Below are 18,030 nucleotides of genomic sequence, written 5' to 3' on the forward strand. Positions count from 1 at the left end.
TCTGGGGAACCCGAGGCCTGGGAGGTAGATGCCCGTGTGGTGGGCCTGGCACAGCACCTCAGATTCGTGTGTTTGAATGATACAGGGTAGGTTTACAGTTATGAGTCCATGAAACAGTTTATTCTCATATTATTCTTTAGTAATAATTACATCATTTTCCATATGAACACTGTAAACCTACTTTTGTCCCACCCTATCTATGACTTTGGGAATAATTTGGTCATTATTTTTTACAGATGAAGTTTGGTCTATTATTGTCAAAGAACTAAAAACAAAATATTAGCACTGTGTGAATGTGAATGTTTTATCTGATTCTTGAAAGGCAGTATTAAAATAAAACAAAAACGATATGGTGTATCTTCACTTGTAAGCAATGTTTTTGTCATTGTTTTCACCAAGAAAATACCTAGACTGTCTTGAGGTTCTAGACTGACAGTTTTCTGATAGACAGATATTAGTGGAAAAACATTCAATGCCTTGCAGAATGCCATTCTAATAGGAGATAGCCATAGATATATATATTTTTTTAATCTTCACCTGAGGATATTTTTTCCATTGCTTTTTAGAGAGGGAGGGAGGGAAAGGAAGGAGAAGGAAGAAGAGAGAAACATCAGTGTGAGACACATCATTGACTGGTTGCCTTCCGGATGTGGGGAGCAAACCCACACAGAGGTGTGTGCCTTGACCAGGAAGTGAACCCTCGACCCCCCCCAGCGTGCACAGTAACACCAGGCAGAGTGGCTGTGGATCTTTTGCTGGAGAAAACGTTCCCTGTCTGCTGCCATTCTGAACTCTTGCAGATTCTCTGATTCTATGTGGATAGACAATCTGGGTAAATGTGATGTCATAGGCTGTTTTTGCTCTTTGCCGTTGACACAGTTTGTAAGGTTTGCTAGCAGTTGGGTTGTTTAAGAGTCATGTGCTATATAGTAATCTGATTCAGACACATAAGTAGACAATTTTTCCTTTCCCAAATGAGGGTGGTATTGCCATTATAGTTGGGGGGATTAGCCAGTAAGATCCCAGTGTCTGTGCCATTCAGATAGTAGAATATTTTCATTAATATGTGGTGAAATCTTGAACCTTCATATCATAAAGTGATTTTTAAAAATATTTTTATTGGTTTTAGAGGGAGGGAGAGGCAGAGAGATAGAAACATCAATGGTGAGAAAGAATCATTGGGTGGCTGCCTCCTGCATGCACCGCCCCCCTCCCCCGCTGGGTTTCAAGCCTGTAACCCAGGCATGTGCCCTTGAATTGAACCCAGGACCCTTTAGTCCGCAGGTCGAAGCCCTATCCACTGAGCCAACCGACTAGGGGTCATAATGTGATTTTACAGATCATGTGGTCTAGCCCTTCATCAGTAAATGCCAAAACGAGGCCCAGAAGATACATGCGCAGTTACTGTGAGTGGTCTGAGTTCTGTGACTGTGGTGTGGGAGCTGGCGGCAGAGCGAGGCTCTGCTCTGTCTGCCTTTTCCGCTTCTGTGAAAAGCTGGGTGGAAGCAGCCTTCAGAGTTACCCAGGCTGGGTGGCCGGGCTGAGTCACCCGGTAGGTCAGGCATCGTGTGGGCCCTCTCGGGGGAGCTCACCTGTCCGTGGCTTCCTTGGACGGGCTCCTGGTGTCGTCTTGTTGTTGAAAGCCACGTGGATATTCTTCACTCTGTTGTCACTGGTGTACAGTGAGAATGGGTTTGTGAACCCTGGCTCCATTAAGGGAAGCCTCTATATTTCAAAAGCTCAACAATAAACTCTTTGTTGGTTTCTGTTGTTAGAAAGTTGGTTCCATTGCCGAAGCTGGTTTGGCTCAGTGGTAGAGCGTCGGTCTGCGGACTGAAAGGTCCCAGGTTCGATTCCGGTCAAGGGCATGTACGTTGGTTGCGGACACATACCCGGTAGGGGGTGTGCAAGAGGCAGCTGGTCGATGTTTCTCTCTCATCGATGTTTCTAGCTCTCTATCTCTCTCCCTTCCTCTCTGTAAAAAAAAAATCAATAAAAAATATATTTAAAAAATTTAAAAAAAGAAAAAAAGAAAGTTGGTTCCATGGTCCAAACGTTCCTCCCCATGGCATGCATCTCCTTGATGCCTGTAAGCAGAGCTGTGGTTTCATGTGGAAAGAGAAGATCTGATAGACTAGGGAACTCAAGACATTTAGGAAATACAGGTTTATACAAAGCATTTTAGGAAAAGAATGTTGTTTTCTTGAGTCTCTTGATAAATAGCAGATTGAGCTGATTTATAAACTGGCAAATTCCTTTTATTTAGAAATCTGATTTAATAAATTGTTAATTTGCTCTTAAATCAGTTAAGGTTAATTGTGTGTGTGTGTAATTTGAGACTAATTAGTTCAAGAAGCGGTACGTGGGGGTCATTAATGGACACACGGTCATGTCACCGCTGTGGCTAGTCCACCCACCTGCTGCCGATGCAGTGAGCACAGTCTGACGTCCTCAGTGGATGTTTTACTGCGGCAAAACCGACCGGCAGCTCAGGGCTGAGCCTCCCGGGCCTTTCCCATGAAGGTGAGAGAAGAGCACTCTGCTCACACCCACTGCAGCTGAAGACCGACACTGAAAGGACGGAACGGGTTGCGGTGAACATGCTCTCAGGTGTTAATCTTGGTGGTGAAGATGAGGAACAGGCAGACAGGTTTCTTTTTACCATGTTTTTGTATTCAGAAGAAAACCTTGCTCGCCTAAAGTTGTAGTAACATCAGTTTTGTATGTTATAAATTGCTCATTTGAGAGCCTTTTACTATGTTAGGGTTTGTTTTTTAATAAAAAAAGCACGTGTTTTTTTTCTTTCTTTTTTTTTAATAGTCACGTTTGCTTCTCTCTTTTTTTTTTCTTTATAATTTTATTGATTTTGTACAGAGAGGAAGGGAGAGAGATAGAGTGTTAGAAACATCGATGAGAGAGAGTCATCGATCAGCTGCCTCCTGCACACCCCCTACTGGGGATATGCCCGCAACCAAGGTACATGCCCTTGACCGAAATCGAACCCGGGACGCTCTATCCATTGAGCCAAACCGGTTTCGGCACGTAAGTGTTCTTTTAGGTGGAAAGTTATTTAGCTGATTTCTAAGCCATTTCTGAGGCAAGTTTTTGGGGAAAAGAGACTAAGCACAATTAAAATGTGATGCTGACACATAAGGCGCAGTGGAGTGCAGTCCCACGGGCTTGTGCTGTGATGTTCGGCTTGTTACAGCCTGACCCAAAGCTAACCCGCTGTCTGTCTGTCTGTCTGTCGCACAGCCAAGAGCAGTCCTCGCAAGCCCCGCGGGAGGCCTCGCAGCGGCTGCGACCGGAGCCCCGCCCTCCTCTCCGACCCGCCGGCCTTCCCCCCTCTCGGCAAGCCAGAGACCAAGCCCGCAGATAAGATCAGGAAGAAAGACTCTAAAAGTTTAGAAAAGAAGAGAGGAAGACCTCCCACCTTCCCTGGAGTGAAAATCAAAATAACGCACGGCAAGGACGTTTCCGAGTTACCAAAGGGAAGCAAAGAAGACAGCCTGAAAAAGATCAAACGGACCCCGTCCGCCACGTTCCAGCAAGCCACCAAGATTAAAAAGCTGCGAGCAGGCAAGCTCTCCCCCCTCAAGTCCAAGTTCAAGGCGGGGAAGCTGCAGATCGGAAGGAAGGGGGTGCAGATTGTCCGGCGGCGCGGCCGGCCGCCCTCCACCGAGAGAGTCAAGGCGCCGGCGGGCCTCCTGCTCGGCTCGCCCCCGGACAAGCCCCCGAAGGCCCGCAGGGACGCGGACGGGGCGCCGGCCGCCGCCAAGGACGACAAGACGGTGAGGCAGAGCCCTCGGAGGGTGAAGCCCGTGCGGATCATCCCGTCCTCCAAAAGGACGGACGCCGCCATCGCCAAGCAGCTGCTGCAGCGCGCCAAGAAGGGGGCGCAGAAGAAGATCGAGAAGGAGGCGGCCCAGCTGCAGGGCCGCAAGGCGAAGACGCAGGTCAAGAACATCCGGCAGTTCATCATGCCCGTGGTCAGCGCCATCTCCTCGCGCATCATCAAGACGCCCCGCCGCTTCATCGAGGACGAGGACTACGACCCGCCCATCAAGATCGCGCGCCTGGAGCCCGCGCCCGGCGGCCGCTTCGGCGCCGCGTCCTGCGGCTCCTCCGACAAGTCGAGCGCCGCCTCGCAGCACTCCTCGCAGCTGTCCTCCGACTCGTCGCGCTCCAGCAGCCCCAGCGTGGACACCTCCACCGACTCGCAGGCCTCGGAGGAGATGCCGGGGCTCCCCGAGGAGCAGGGCCACACCCCCGAGGCGCACGCGCCACTGCCCGCTGCCCAGGCCCCGGAGAGCGACCGGAGCGACCGGCGGGGCCGGCGCTACTCGGCGTCGGAGCGGAGCTTCGGGGCCAAGGCAGCCAAGAAGCTGTCAGCGCTGCCGAGCGCGCCGCCGCCGCCCGCGGCCCCCGCCTCGCCCCCGCCGCCGCTGCTGTCGCCGCCGCCGCCCCTGCAGCCGGCCGCCGGCCTGGCGGACGCCACGCCCTGGCTGCTGCCGCCCACCATCCCGCTGGCGTCGCCATTCCTGCCCGCGCCCACCGCGCCGCTGCAGGGCAAGCGCAAGTCCATCCTGCGCGAGCCCACCTTCCGCTGGACGTCGCTGAAGCACTCGCGCGCCGAGCCGCCCTTCTTCTCCTCCGCCAAGTACGCCAAGGAGGGCCTCATCCGCAAGCCCGTATTCGACAACTTCCGGCCGCCGCCGCTCACGCCGGAGGACGTGGGCTTCGCCGCGGGCTTCTCGGCGCCCGGCGCCGCGCGGCTCTTCGCGCCGCTGCACGCGGGGCCGCGGTTCGACGTGCACAAGCGGAGCCCGCTGCTGCGCGCGCCGCGCTTCACGCCCAGCGAGGCGCACTCCCGCATCTTCGAGTCCGTCACGCTGCCCGGCGGCCGCGCCCCCGCCGCGCCCAGCCGCAAGCGCAAGCGCCGCGTGTTCAGCCCGCTGCGCGCCGAGCCGCGCTCGCCCTCGCACTCCATGCGCACGCGCAGCGGCCGCCTCAGCGCCGCCGAGCTGTCGCCGCTCACGCCGCCGCCCGGGGCCGCCTCGCTGAGCCTCGCCGCCAGCCCCCACGCCGCCAGTGCCTTAAGCCCCGCCTTCACCTTCCCCGCGCACCCGCTGGCGCCCGGGGAGGCCACCGAGAAGGCCCCGCGGCCCCGGAGGCCCGGCGCCCCCGCCGAGCCCTTCGCGGCCGGCGGCCCCGCGCCGCTCTTCCCCTGGTTCACGCCCGGCGCCCAGGCCGACCGGGGCCGCGCCCGCGACCGCGCCCCCGAGGAGCCGGCCCGCGACCGCGATGCGGCCGCCGACAAGCCCGTGGAGAAGGACAAGGGCCGAGAGCGCGACCGCGAGCGGGAGAAGGAGAACAAGAGGGAGTCCCGCAAAGAGAAGCGCAGAAAGGGGTCCGAGATCCAAGCCGCCGCCCTGTTCCCCGCAGGCAGGGCGGCCAAGGACAAGGCTGGGGGGGAAGAGGCGGCCGCGTCGTCCTCCGCCAAGAAGGTCACGGGGCGGAAGAAGTCTTCGTCCCTCGATCCTGGGCCCGAGGTTGCTGCCGTGACTCTGGGGGACTCGGCCGCTGTCAAAACCAAAATACTGATCAAGAAAGGGCGAGGGAGCCTGGACAAGGCCGGCCTGGACCTCGGCGCCGCCGCCCCGCCGCCCGAGAAGGAGAAGGCCCTGTGCCTGCCCGCGCCCGGCGTCAAGCACTCCGCGCCCTCCATCGGCTCCATGCTGGCGCAGGCGGACAAGCTCCCCATGACCGACAAGAGGGTCGCCAGCCTCCTCAAGAAGGCCAAGGCCCAGCTCTGCAAGATCGAGAAGAGTAAGAGTCTTAAGCAAACCGACCAGCCCAAAGCACAGGTACTCCTTTCCGTGTTGCCTGGTGACCTCCGTCCCGCCAGCCCCTTCCAGGGCAGCGTTAGCTGAGGGCTCAGTTCTGTCCGGTCGCGGGAGTCGGGAAAGGCGGAGGAAGGAGGGACATCTGCAGTGACCTGTGATAGGTGGACAGTGATAGGGGAGAGCATGGCGAGGAGAGGAACGGGAGGTAGAGACACGTGTGAGGGCGGTGAGTAGCTAGGCCGTAGGCAGGAAAGGGGTGAGCTAAGGCCCACAGGCAGGTTGGGGCCACGTGACAGAAGTTTGTACTTAATGGGTTTTTTAGTTAGAACCTGTGACAGTTTTGAAGGTGCAATTCTGTAAAGTTGTTTACTATAGAAAACGGGATGGGGGCGGATTCTCATCCTCTAAGGCAGGCGTCTTCAAACTACGGCCCGAGGGCCACATGCGGCCCGCAGAGGAGTCTGATCCAGCCCGCCAGGTTTTTTGGGCAGTGAGCGCAGCCGAGGTGTTACAGTAGGAATTAGTAGTTCATATAGTCCGGCCCTCCAGCTCTCTGAGGGACCGTGATCTGGCCCCCACTTTAAAAAGTTTGAGGACCCCTGCAAGGGGTGCTGATGAGAGAAATAAATAGGTGATAGATAGATAAGTAGATAGATAGATAGATAGATAGATAGATAGAGGGTGTGTGCAGATACACCGGAGAAGCCGTTGGCCTCAGGTTGGGACAGAGAAGCTGTTGAAGAGTTAGTAAGATGAAGACAAACATATTTTTACCATTGTGGTTTTGTTTTGTTTTTGTTTTTGTGTTTGTTTTTCCTTTTTACATGGTAAACTAGGCACTGGTCTTTTCTGAGAAAGCATACCGATCTTTAGGTTCTTTATAAAAGTTTGTCATACAGTAAATGCACATTTATGCCAACATCTCAGTCAGGGCGCAGTGAACACACACCTGGGTTTTTAATGTTCCTCAGCCTGGGCCATTTTCTACTAATTCTTCGAGATGGGAGTTCAAGCAGGGACTTCCTCGGACACGATTTGGGGTGTTTTTTGGTTAGCCTCCCAGTGATGAGCAGTAGGACTTTAAGATGAGACTTTTTGGTTTGGAGTCTTTTGTACTTCATTCATAGGTTATGTCCTCCTACTTCCCTGTTGACCAGGGAAATACAGGAAATTGTGGTTAGCCTGAACTTCTTGATAATATACTGGCAGCTTGAATTTTTAGGGGAATTTTCAAAAAGTAGTATAATTAGGAATAGGAACTTAGTTGATTTCTGTCTTTTTCCTGCCGATGTTAGGATGCAGAAGTAGTTGATTCCTGCAAATTGATATGGCCTATCAGCTGGAAATAACTAGAGTGAGTCTAGATTATAATAAGTTAGCCAAAAATGTGCTGGTTTCATTTAACATATATTGTCAACATGTGTGGTTGTTGTTTGTTTTGGCTTCCCTCCTACTTAGGGTCAAGAAAGTGACTCATCAGAGACTTCTGTGCGAGGACCCCGGATTAAACACGTCTGCAGAAGAGCTGCCGTGGCCCTTGGCCGGAAACGCGCTGTGTTTCCTGACGACATGCCCACCCTGAGTGCCTTACCGTGGGAAGAACGAGAGAAGATTTTGTCTTCCATGGGGAATGATGGTAAGTCAGGGTGTCAGCTTTCAAGTCCTAGCACCGGGTGATCTGCTGCTGATCCTTCTGGGATGCCTCGTAGGCTCTCGACAGCATCATGTATTCGTCTGGATCCTCTAAAAACAGGTGGCAAGGGGGCGCTCAGTGAATAAGGATTCTCATTAGAGGCCCTCTCATGTGAGGCCCTCTCATGGAGGGAGCCAGGGAAGGCTGGGAGAGCTGTCAGTCAATGAAGGAGGGAGGGAATCTTCGGGCACAGCCTTCCTAGACAGCCCTGCAGGCTAAAAGGTTTGGCAAGACAGTCCTTGAGGAAAAGGTGACCGCCGGAGGGGTCTGTGTCCCTCAGGAGCAGGTCTGTCTTAGCATTCGCACATGCTCACTGCCTGGGAGCCCTCCCGCGCTGGTGGGCCCGGTGCCATGGTTTTCAGAGCTCAGCAGCGGGGCTTGGGGCCAGTCATGTATTTGGGGGTTAGTGAGGCTCATGGTCACCCGATAGCACTCAGGTGATGGGTAAATGCTCATTAGAATGTAGAGTGTAGGCAGTCCTCTGGGACAGTCAGTTCATTTTCTTGAACTTGGGGTTAGACTATGTTTTGTTTTCAGTATTTAGGTTTCTGCTTTCTTTAAGCCTCACGTTTATAGGCATTTAATAACATTTAAATAACTATTTAAACAGGCTTTCAGTTCCACATATGATGGTTTTTAACGTATTCCATTTCATTTTTGGAGTCCCAGTGAAAACAAAGTTTGAATGTTGCTAGTGGTATAAATGGATTTTGAAGCTTTCCACCTTTGCTCCCAGGAAGGAACCAGATCTTCCTTCAAAGATAACAATGCGTTTCTCCAACAGACAAGTCCTCCATCGCTGGCTCAGAAGATGCTGAGCCTCTTGCTCCGCCCATCAAGCCGATCAAACCCGTCACCAGGAACAAGGTGCCCCAGGAGCCCCCTGTGAAGAAGGGCCGGCGTTCCAGGCGGTGTGGGCAGTGCCCTGGCTGCCAGGTGCCCGAGGACTGTGGTGTCTGCACTAACTGCCTGGACAAGCCCAAGTTCGGAGGCCGCAACATAAAGAAGCAGTGCTGCAAGTGAGTGGCTCCTCGGAGCGGCCTCCCTCCGGGAAGGAGGGTGACTGTGCTCGGTTCGTTGCAAAGATGAATCGGAAAACTGAACGTGGTTGTACTCAGTTCTTGGGTTTCAAGGTTAGCTGCACAGCGTGACTAGGTGTGAGTTGTGCTTCGTTTTTATTTTATGTTTTAAAATATATTTTTATTGGTTTCAGAGAGGAAGGAAAAGGGAGAGAGCTAGAAACATCAACGATGAGAGAGAATCATTGATCAGCTGCCTACTGCATGCCCCACCCTGGGAATCAAGCCCGTAAGCTGGGCATGTGCCCTTGACGGGAATCGAGCCTGAGACTGTTCAGTCCTCAGGCCGATGCTCTGTCCACTGAGCCACACCAGCCAGGGTGAGCTGTGCTTTAAACACGTTCCTTGGGGCAGGGCTGTCTAACATTCGGCAGCGCTGGGAATGCTTTGAGCTGCTCAGTGCACCTGGTGGCCAGGAGTCCAATGCAGCTGTGGAGCGATTGCAATGTGGTGAATGGTGAGGAATTACATTTTTGTCACATTTTAGTTAATTTAAATGTATGTATCACGTGTGCTTTGGGGTTACCATATCAACTAAGCTGGAGGGGCTTTCTGCTTGAAAACTGACAGATTCAGGCATATTTATCAGGTCAATCGAAATTCCCTTTATCTTTATGACTTTCGAGAAGCATTGGTGATATCTGCTTATGTCTCTGCTGTCTCTCGGGGTAGTTTCATGCCGTGGGATTTGTGATACGGACGTTGCGCTTATCTCTTCTCCCTTTCTTAGTCAGTTTGTGGATGCACTTTGACCCTATGGGTAATTTGTCTAAAGTTGATCAGAAGAATTGCACAGATAGACTTTTTGGGAATTGAGCATATCAGAAAGTGCCTGGAATCAGGAGTAGATTTTATCAGTAGATATTTTATGAATGAATGAATGAATGAATGAATGAATGACGTGGAAGTGACTTATGTAAAACCAATGGGAGCAATTCTGCGTTACTCCGGGGAGGCAGTTCCCAGGAAACAGCAGGTAGTCCTGTGCTTTGGTTTAGTCATTCTGGCGGTTAAGCAAGAATCTTTTCTCTGTCTCATTCATGTAAAGGAGGGAGAACTCACAGCTCAGCAAAAAGGTAAAGTCATACTGAATTTTGGGGTAGAAATGGACTCGGTTACATTTTACACTTCAGATTACGTTTGACTTTTGTTAAATTGAGGGGTAGTATTTATTATACATATGTTAATATGTTACCCATGGTCGACAAACTGCGGCTCTTTGGCCCCTTGAGTGTGGCTCTTCCGCAAAATACCATGGCCTGGGTGAGTCTATATTTTGAAGAACTGGCATTAGAAGGAGTTTAAGCTTAAAAAATTTGGCTCTCAAAAGAAATTTCAATCGTTGTATTATTATTTGGCTCTGTCGACTAATGAGTTTGCCGACCACTGTTCCAGACGAAGCCAGCGCTTCGAGGGAAGCCAAGGACCCAGGTGACAGAGGGAAGCCAGTGCCAACTGCCAGGGGAAGGAAGGCCTACTTTTGCATGAATTTCATGCATTGGGCTTCTAATATATTAGTGTGTGTGTGTGTATGTGTGTGTGCACACACATAGGTATATATCAAAGTCCTGACATAGATCTGTAGCACTGTGGTGGCAGAGAGAGGACTTGCTGGATAACTTTAGTCTATTTTATAATCAGGTTGCTCTAAATGAATATTAATCTCAGAACAGAACTGATTTGAGAATAAAAAATATCAACCGATGGTTTTGTACTAGGTTATAAGAAATTTGAGTCTCGTTTAAAAGATAATGTGGTATTTGCTCCTTTTAGGACTTAAAGATAGGGACACTGATTGAAGGCTCTGGTTTCACCTGTATAATGAGCCGTACTTTTTCCAGTTCTCAGAATGGCCCGGATAAAGATTCCCTGGTTACTGCAGGCAGATTAACACTTGTCCGAATTGCTTCTCTTCTAAGCGCCACTCACTTTGTGATACCCTTTGTTCTCCTAGGATGAGAAAATGCCAGAATCTACAGTGGATGCCTTCGAAAGCCTATCTTCAGAAGCAAGCAAAAGGTGATGTTGTCCAGCACTCTTCCCCAACATGCTTCTCGTGTTAATGCCGTGTAACTGTGCACGTCTGGTGTAACGAGAACACTGGTTAGGTTTCTTTTTAAGTAGAGTATGTTTGAAATTTCCATTTTAAAAAAAACCACACATTTTTAAAATTATATAAGGATTACAGTTTCTTCCATTTCCTAGAACAATGAGAGTATAGCTATTCTACCTGAACAGCTTAACTTTCTTGTCAACATTAGCTGCAGGAAACTGAGCATAAGATGGTTACATTCCTATACTTCTATTTTAAATAAAATTTTTCTTGCTTATAGATAATCATGTTTTCCCCCTAGCTGTGAAAAAGAAAGAGAAGAAGTCCAAGAGCAGTGAAAAGAAAGAGAGTAAAGAGAACAGTGTTGTGAAGAGCGTAGTGGACGCCAGTCAGAAGCCCCTCCCGTCGGCACGCGAGGACCCTGTCCCCAAGAAAAGCAGCAGTGAGCCTCCCCCTCGGAAGCACACAGAAGAGAAGAGCGAAGAGGGGCCCGCCTCTGCTCCGGCGCCCGAACCCAAACAGGCTCCCACTCCAGCCTCCAGGAAGTCCAGCAAGCAGGCCTCCCAGCCAGCACCCGCGCCCGCGCCCCCCCCTCAGCCACCCAGCACGGCGCCCCCCAGGAAAGACGCCCCCAAGGCAGCTCCCAGCGAGCCCAAGAAGAAGCAGCCCCTGCCGCCGGACCCAGGTGAGTGAGGGAGCTGCTGAGCCAGGAGGACTTGCAAAAAGCACCGATGTCTTACACAGTATTTGAAAACCTGCAATAGATGTTTCAGTCTTCCATGTAAGAAAATTAGCTTTTAACCGTCCACAGTAATAAAGAAATAGAAGCCAAAACACAGTTAAGTTGGAGTTACTGTCTTAATTTCCTGTTCCATGCCTAGAGTTTAAGTCGTTTTCATTTTCCAGCAGCCTCTTCTTCCCAGGCCAATCAGTCCTGGCGGAGTCGTTGCTCTTTACCATTAGCTGTGAGTGTGGTAGCCTCTGACTGCGATTTATTTTGAATCCTTCAGGTCCAGAGCAAAGCAAGCAGAAAAAGGTGGCTCCTCGCCCAAGTATTCCTGTAAAACAAAAACCAAAAGAAAAGGTGAGAGCTGTGTTTCTTTGCCATCTCTCAGGGGTGTGCTCTGTTCTATAGGAAAAGAGCCTTGTTCGTGATGTAGTCGAGTGGATGAAACTGCATTTTTCTTCTTTGTAGGTGGCAGTGGGATTTAGGTGTTAGCTCAAACCCTTTTTTGTCTCTTTCACCTTGTTTTCTGTTCCTTGTGGCCCTACAAGCGTATGCTGTAGGCTGCTTAGCATCCTTTAGCAATATCTGTCTGTAATCCCCATCCTTCCCTGTGTGCACTGTTTTTAGGATGTGGATAGACAGAGATCTTTAAGATTCTTCTGGCTCTTTTTGCCCTCTTTCCATGCCATCATAATGGTACACATGTATGTTCTGGCTGATGCTCTAAAGAGCATCCATGATGCAAAGAAGGGCAGCAGATGCTAGGTTTTTATTAGGCCACGCTCCAGAGTCATCGCCCGGTTTCTGGCTGTGATGATGAAGCGTGATTCCACTGGCAAATTTGAAATCATCGGTGATCACAGAGCTGGGAAAATTGCTGTGGACCTCATGGGCAGGTTAAACAAATGTGGAGTAATCAGCCCAAATTTGAACTGGAAGATCCAGAAACATTGCAGAGTAACCTGCGCCTGCCGCGAGTTTGGTTTCATTATGCTGGCGTCATGGACCACAGAGAAGCAAGAGGAAAACACACAGGAGGAAAAACATTGGGGTTCTTTTCTGGGACTGTAATTACATACATGCAAATAAAAGGCCTTAATGAAAAAAAAAAAGTATTTCACTATTTCTATAGGATAGTTGTGTTGGAAACATGTTTTCCCTTCTGTTAATTAGATTTGTCATTTGCATTATTTTCTATTGCAAAGCGAAGGAAGCCTGGCCGCCGGGGCTTACTTCATTGAGTGTCCGCCTGTGCACAAAAGGTTGCAGGCTCCGTCCCCACTGTGGGGCATGCAGGAGGCAGCCAGTCGATGTTTCTCTCTCTCCCTTCCTCTCTCTCTAAAAGTCACATTAAAAAAGTATTTTTTAAAAAGTGAAGGCAAGTAAAGTGTGGTTTTGTTCCTTGTTTTCTGTCCCTGCAGGAAAAACCACCTCCCGTCAGCAAGCAGGAGAACGCAGGTACTCTGAACACCCTCAGCACTCTTTCCAGCGGCGGCAGCTCCAAGCAGAAGGTCCCCGCAGACGGCGTCCACAGGATCAGAGTGGACTTTAAGGTAAAAGTGTTCAGTGACCACGTAGTATATTGAGTCGTGGACTTCATATTTTTAAAATAAATTTTTTATGTTTCATTTACAGTTGACTTTCAATATTATGTTAGCTTCAGGTGTACTACCATGTGATTAGAAAATTATCTAGTACCCATCTGGCACCATATAGTTATTCCAATATTCCTATGCCAATTTTGTAACTACCAGTTTGTGCTTCTTCATCCCTTCACTTTTTTTTTTTTTTTTACTTATTCCCTTAACCCCCTTCTCTGGCAACCATCAAAATATTCTCTGTATCTAGGAGTCTGTTCCGTTTTGTTTGTGTACTTTGTTCCTTGACTCCACATACAAGTGAGAGCATCTGGCATTTGGCTGTGACTTATTTCACTCAGCACAATACCCTCTGGGTCCATCCATGTTGTTGTAATTAGCAAGATTTTATTTCTTTTTATGGCTGAGTCGTGTTTCACTGGGTAATGCCCCACTTCTTTATCCATTTGTCTGTTGATGGCACTTAAGTTGCTTCCACACTTTGGCTATTGTAAATAATGCCACCGTGAACATGGATGAATGTCTTTTTTATTTAGTTTTTGTGTTTTTTCAGAAAAATACCCAGAATAGGAATTGTTGAATCCTTTGTGTCTTGTTACAATCTTTGTTTTAAAGTCTGTTTTGTCTGGTATAAGTATTGCTAGCTTAGCTTTTTTTGTTTGCTCCATTTTCATGAAATTTCTTTTTTTATTGCTTTATTTTCTCTGTGTCTTTCCATCTGACAGGAGTCTTGTTTTGACAGCATATGTCAGCGTCTTATCCATTCAGCTTCCTTGTGTCTTTTGATTGGAGCATTTAAGCCCTTGGTATTTAAAGTTATTGTTGATAGATACATAGTTATTGCCATTTTATTATTCAAATTCTGATCTTTTTCTTCTTCTTCTTAAAGAAGACCTTTTAACATTTCCTATAATACTAATTCGTGGTGGTGAACTCCTTTAGCTTTTTCTTTTCTGGAAAGTTCTTTTTCTATCCTTCAATTCTGCTTTGCTGTAGAGAGTAATCTTGGTTGAGGGGTTCTTGCTTTTCATCACTTTGAATGTTTCTTATCACTCCCTTCTGGCCTATGAAGTTTCTGTTGAGAAATCAGCTGACAGTCATATGGGCGCTCCTTGTAGGTAACTGCTTTTCTCTGGCTGCTTTTAAGATTCTGTCTTTGTCTTTAACCTTTGTCATTTTAATTACGATGTGTCTTGGTGTGGGCCTCATTGCATTAAACTAATTTGAGACTCTCTGTGCCTCTGGGACTTTATGTCTGTTTCCTTCACCAGGTTAGGAAAGTTTTCTGTCAATTTTTTCTTTTTTATTGTTACAGTGTTACAGATGTTGCCCAATTTCTGTCATTTTCCCAATAGCTTTTCAATTCCTTGTTCTCTGTCTTCTTCTGGTGCCTCTGTGGTGCAAACGTTGCTGCACTTGAAGTTGTCCCAGAGGCTCCTTACACTGTCTGCATTTGGGGGCATTTTTCTTGTCCTTGTTGCTGTTCTGATTGGGTGTTTTCTGCTTCCTTATCTTCCAAACCTCTGATTTGATTCTTTGCCTCATCTACTCCACTAGTACCATTGGTTTCCTGTAATGTATTCTTCATTTCAGTCAGTGTATCCTACATTTCTTGCTGTGTGGTATTTTTTTTTATGTTTTCTATCTCATTCACATTTACTGTCTCCTGTCTCTTTGTTTCTCACTGAGTTCCTCTACTCCTCCCCTAAGTTCATGGAGCACCCTTATAACCAGTGTTCTGAACTCTGCATCTGGTAGATTCCTTGCCTCCATTTGTTTAGTTCTTTACCTGGAGTTTTCTGTTCTTTCACTTGGGACATGCTTCTTTGTTTTCTCACTTTGGCAGCCTCCCGCCTTGTTGCTATGGATTAGGTAGAGCTGCTGCGTCTCCTGGTCTTGGTAGTACAGCCTAATGTGGTAGGTGTCCTGGTGGGGCTGCCTCCCTGGTCACCAGAGCCAGGCATCCGGCTGTGCCCCCAGTGTGGGCTGTGTGCACCGCCTGCTGTAGTTGAGCCTGGGTTGCTGTCGGTACCTCAGTGGGAGGGAGGTACCCCATGCTGATTGACCAGTAGGGCTGCAGAGACCACAGCGGAGGAGCTGCTGTGCAGTCGCCCACCTCACGGAACAGGACTCCCTTCAGCAGGGCTCTGGTGCCTGCCCAGCCTATCCCTGAGTGTAGTGATGGTTGGGTGGTCTGAGGTCTATGTGGTCTGAGGTGGTTCCTGGATGTGCTGGTGTTGGGTCTCCAGGGAGGAGCTAGCCAAGGTCAGCTGCTGCCTTGGAGTCATCTGGCATGAGCTACAAGATGATCTGCAGTGGCTGCTACCTGTGTCTGGCGTGGAGGTGCCTGGGAGAAGGCTAAACTGAAAACTGAGTTCAGTTGCTACTGTTGCTGGGGTTGGGGCTGCTTAGCAGCAAGTATGGGGCCTGCTGAGGCTAGATGCTGCTTGTTTGGGGTTTGTGGACCCTTTGAGAGATTTTAGGAAAGTCTGCAGCATGAGCAAGGGCAGGCCATTTGTATGGAAAAGCCACTGGGATCATCTTAGGTGGGCCTGCACGTTGGATGGGTAAGGGTCTCGGAGTCACTGGGGCAGGCAAACTTGTTAGCCAAGATGATTGAGACTCAGATATGGTACTCAGAGGGAAATGAGCTGGAGCATAAGTCATGGGGACCTCTTTGCAGCCCCGAACCCTGGGCTGGGTGCCTCCTGTGGGGCTGGGACTCCCCTCGCAGCCAAGATCCCCTCCCGATTTGTAACCACCACACATGGCTATGGGACCTTCATCAGAAGCCAGTGTCCTTGACTCAATCAAGATAATAATGTTAGCAGAGGTGCTGAAAGCAAGGAAATTCAGCACAGAGCGGGGAAATGAACATGAACTACCATCAGCAGAGGGTTCGTGTGAGTAATAAAGTACATTTACATCAATATAGTGTCTGAGGAAATCATCCTTTCCCAAGGGAATTATCAAAGGATGACAATAACTTGGATCAGTAAAACTAACAGGAATTCAGTCCCAGTGTTACTTTGCATTGTAGTTAGCGTGAATTAAACCTATAAAGAGGTGACCATTTTAACAGTTGTACTAGTATCCGATAGTAAATGTTTTTAAAGCAGCAGTTGTTTTTGAACTCATTAAAGGAGATATGCTTGGTGTTGCTGTGTCATGTAAAACTTTCATACATGGTTTTTCTCTCCACAGGAGGATTGTGAAGCCGAGAACGTGTGGGAGATGGGCGGCTTGGGCATCCTGACCTCCCTCCCCATCACGCCCAGGGTGGTGTGCTTCCTCTGTGCCAGCAGTGGGCACGTGGAGGTGAGAGACTGCCTTTTGGTGCCCTAGCAAGGGTAATGTAGATTAGTTTTCATTGATGAAAATATCATTGTACTAGAGGCCCAATGCACGAAATTGTGCAGAGTGGGGTCCCTAGGCCTAACCTACGATTGGCCATCTTGCACCTGCTCACTAGTCCCCAGTCCCTCCCTGCCGCTGCCCACCCCAGTTCCCTGTGGTTCCCCATTCACCATTCAGCGATTGGAGCCTGTGGGCCGGGGGGGGGGGGGACCGAAAGGTCTGCCTTCCGCCTGCTTGCCAGTCCCCAGTCCTGCCCTGCTGTCACCCATCCTGGTTCCCCGTTGGCCACCCAGCTATCAGAGCATGCGCGCTGCGGGGAGGGACTGATGGTGTCAGTGTCCCTCATAGTGACTGGTTGATCGGTCATTCTGGTCGTTATGCTGTTATGGTTGCTGGCTTTTAGTATCTAGTATTCTGTTTTGTTAGCAGGCAGCAGGTACTGTGCACCCTCTGGTTTGACGCAGTGATAGAGCGCTGGCCTGCAGACCATATCCTGGGTTTGATTCTGGGCCAGGTCACGTTTGATTCAGTTGCAGGCTCCTCCCTGGCTCAGGGCCCTGGTTGGGGCACATGCAGGAGGCAACCAATCAGTGTGTTTCTATCACATCGATGTTTCTCTCTTTCCTGCTCTCTTCCACTCTCTCTAAAAATCAATGGGAAAATTCTCGGGTGGAGATTAAAAAATAACTAAACCAGCTTATGAAATACCTTTGAAATGTTTTAGAGATTTTAGGAAGCCATCTGCTTCATAGTAGGGCCACAAGGTGTATTGAGTGAGAAAAGTGAACTCTTTACTGAGGCCTGGTTTTTCTGCTAGATGCTTAAACAGGGAGAAAAATAATACGAGTTCCTCTAGGAAAAGAGACACTTTTGATGGTTTAATATTGAATATTCAAACCCCTGTCTCTGAAGAGCTTTTTAACAATTAGTAAGGAAAAGGAGTACCACCCAGTAAGAAAGAGGTTTAAGGACAGGAATATAAAACGCATGAAATGGGAAATAAAACAGTGTGGGCGGAGGTGGTGAGCCTTTTGATGGGAGTGAAAGCATGATATAAAGGGGGAACCACATGATATAAAAAGGAATGTGAGAATGGGCACTCTCTCCGGTGGAGCTAAATCAGTCACAGTCTTTCTTTCTGAGGGCTCTTTGGAAGTATGTACTCCGTTTTAGATGGGTATACCCTCTAAGCCAGCAGTTGTGCTGTAGGCATTTATCTCATGAATGTAACTGGATAAATGGGGAAATGTGTAAATGTATATACACGTATATGTGTATGTATTGATACAATACATATAAAAACAAACCTTTCCATATACACTGAGTGGCCAGATTATTATAATCTCTGAACGTATAATAATCTGGCCACTCTGTGTGTGTGTGTGTGTGTGTGTGTGTGTGTGTGTGTGTATTAGAGACCTGGTGCATGAATTTGTGCAAGGGTGGGGTCCGGCCAGCCTGGCCACGGGGAGGGACATGGGCGGTTAGCCGGCCTGCCTGCTGTTTGAACTCCTGGTCAAGGGAACAATTTGCATATTAGCCTTTTATTATATAGGATATATACTGAGTGGCCAGATCATTATGCGTTCAGAGATCATAATAATCTGGCCACTCAGTGTATCTCTATACACATCATGAACCGAAGGGTTTCCTTCAGTATTGTTTATGCTAGGGCTG

At 49.1% G+C, this 18,030-nt stretch overlaps 1 protein-coding gene and 1 pseudogene across 12 annotated transcripts in view; both read left to right on the forward strand.

The window, feature by feature from the left end:
• Positions 1–18,030, forward strand: part of KMT2A (lysine methyltransferase 2A) — a 90,911-nt gene that overhangs the window by 22,216 nt on the left and 50,665 nt on the right. For 9 of the 12 annotated variants that reach the window (XR_006740604.1, XM_045576202.1, XM_045576203.1 and 6 more), the window contains 8 exons: positions 3,256–5,867; positions 7,305–7,482; positions 8,324–8,558; positions 10,573–10,637; positions 10,952–11,356; positions 11,682–11,755; positions 12,820–12,951; positions 16,201–16,314. Coding sequence is in view for 11 of the 12 variants with exons in the window: in XM_045576202.1 (XP_045432158.1) it covers positions 3,256–5,867; positions 7,305–7,482; positions 8,324–8,558; positions 10,573–10,637; positions 10,952–11,356; positions 11,682–11,755; positions 12,820–12,951; positions 16,201–16,314 (3,815 nt within the window). In the remaining variant the exon portion in view is untranslated. The remainder of the gene's footprint in view (positions 1–3,255; positions 5,868–7,304; positions 7,483–8,323; positions 8,559–10,572; positions 10,638–10,951; positions 11,357–11,681; positions 11,756–12,819; positions 12,952–16,200; positions 16,315–18,030) is intronic. The other 3 variants (XM_036423084.2, XM_036423085.2, XM_036423086.2) reach the window with 1 other exon arrangement.
• LOC118710591 lies at positions 11,967–12,578 on the forward strand (annotated as a pseudogene).

The sequence above is a fragment of the Pipistrellus kuhlii genome, unplaced genomic scaffold (genome assembly GCF_014108245.1).
Source record: "Pipistrellus kuhlii isolate mPipKuh1 unplaced genomic scaffold, mPipKuh1.p scaffold_m20_p_77, whole genome shotgun sequence".
Classification (NCBI taxonomy): Eukaryota; Metazoa; Chordata; class Mammalia; order Chiroptera; family Vespertilionidae; genus Pipistrellus; species Pipistrellus kuhlii.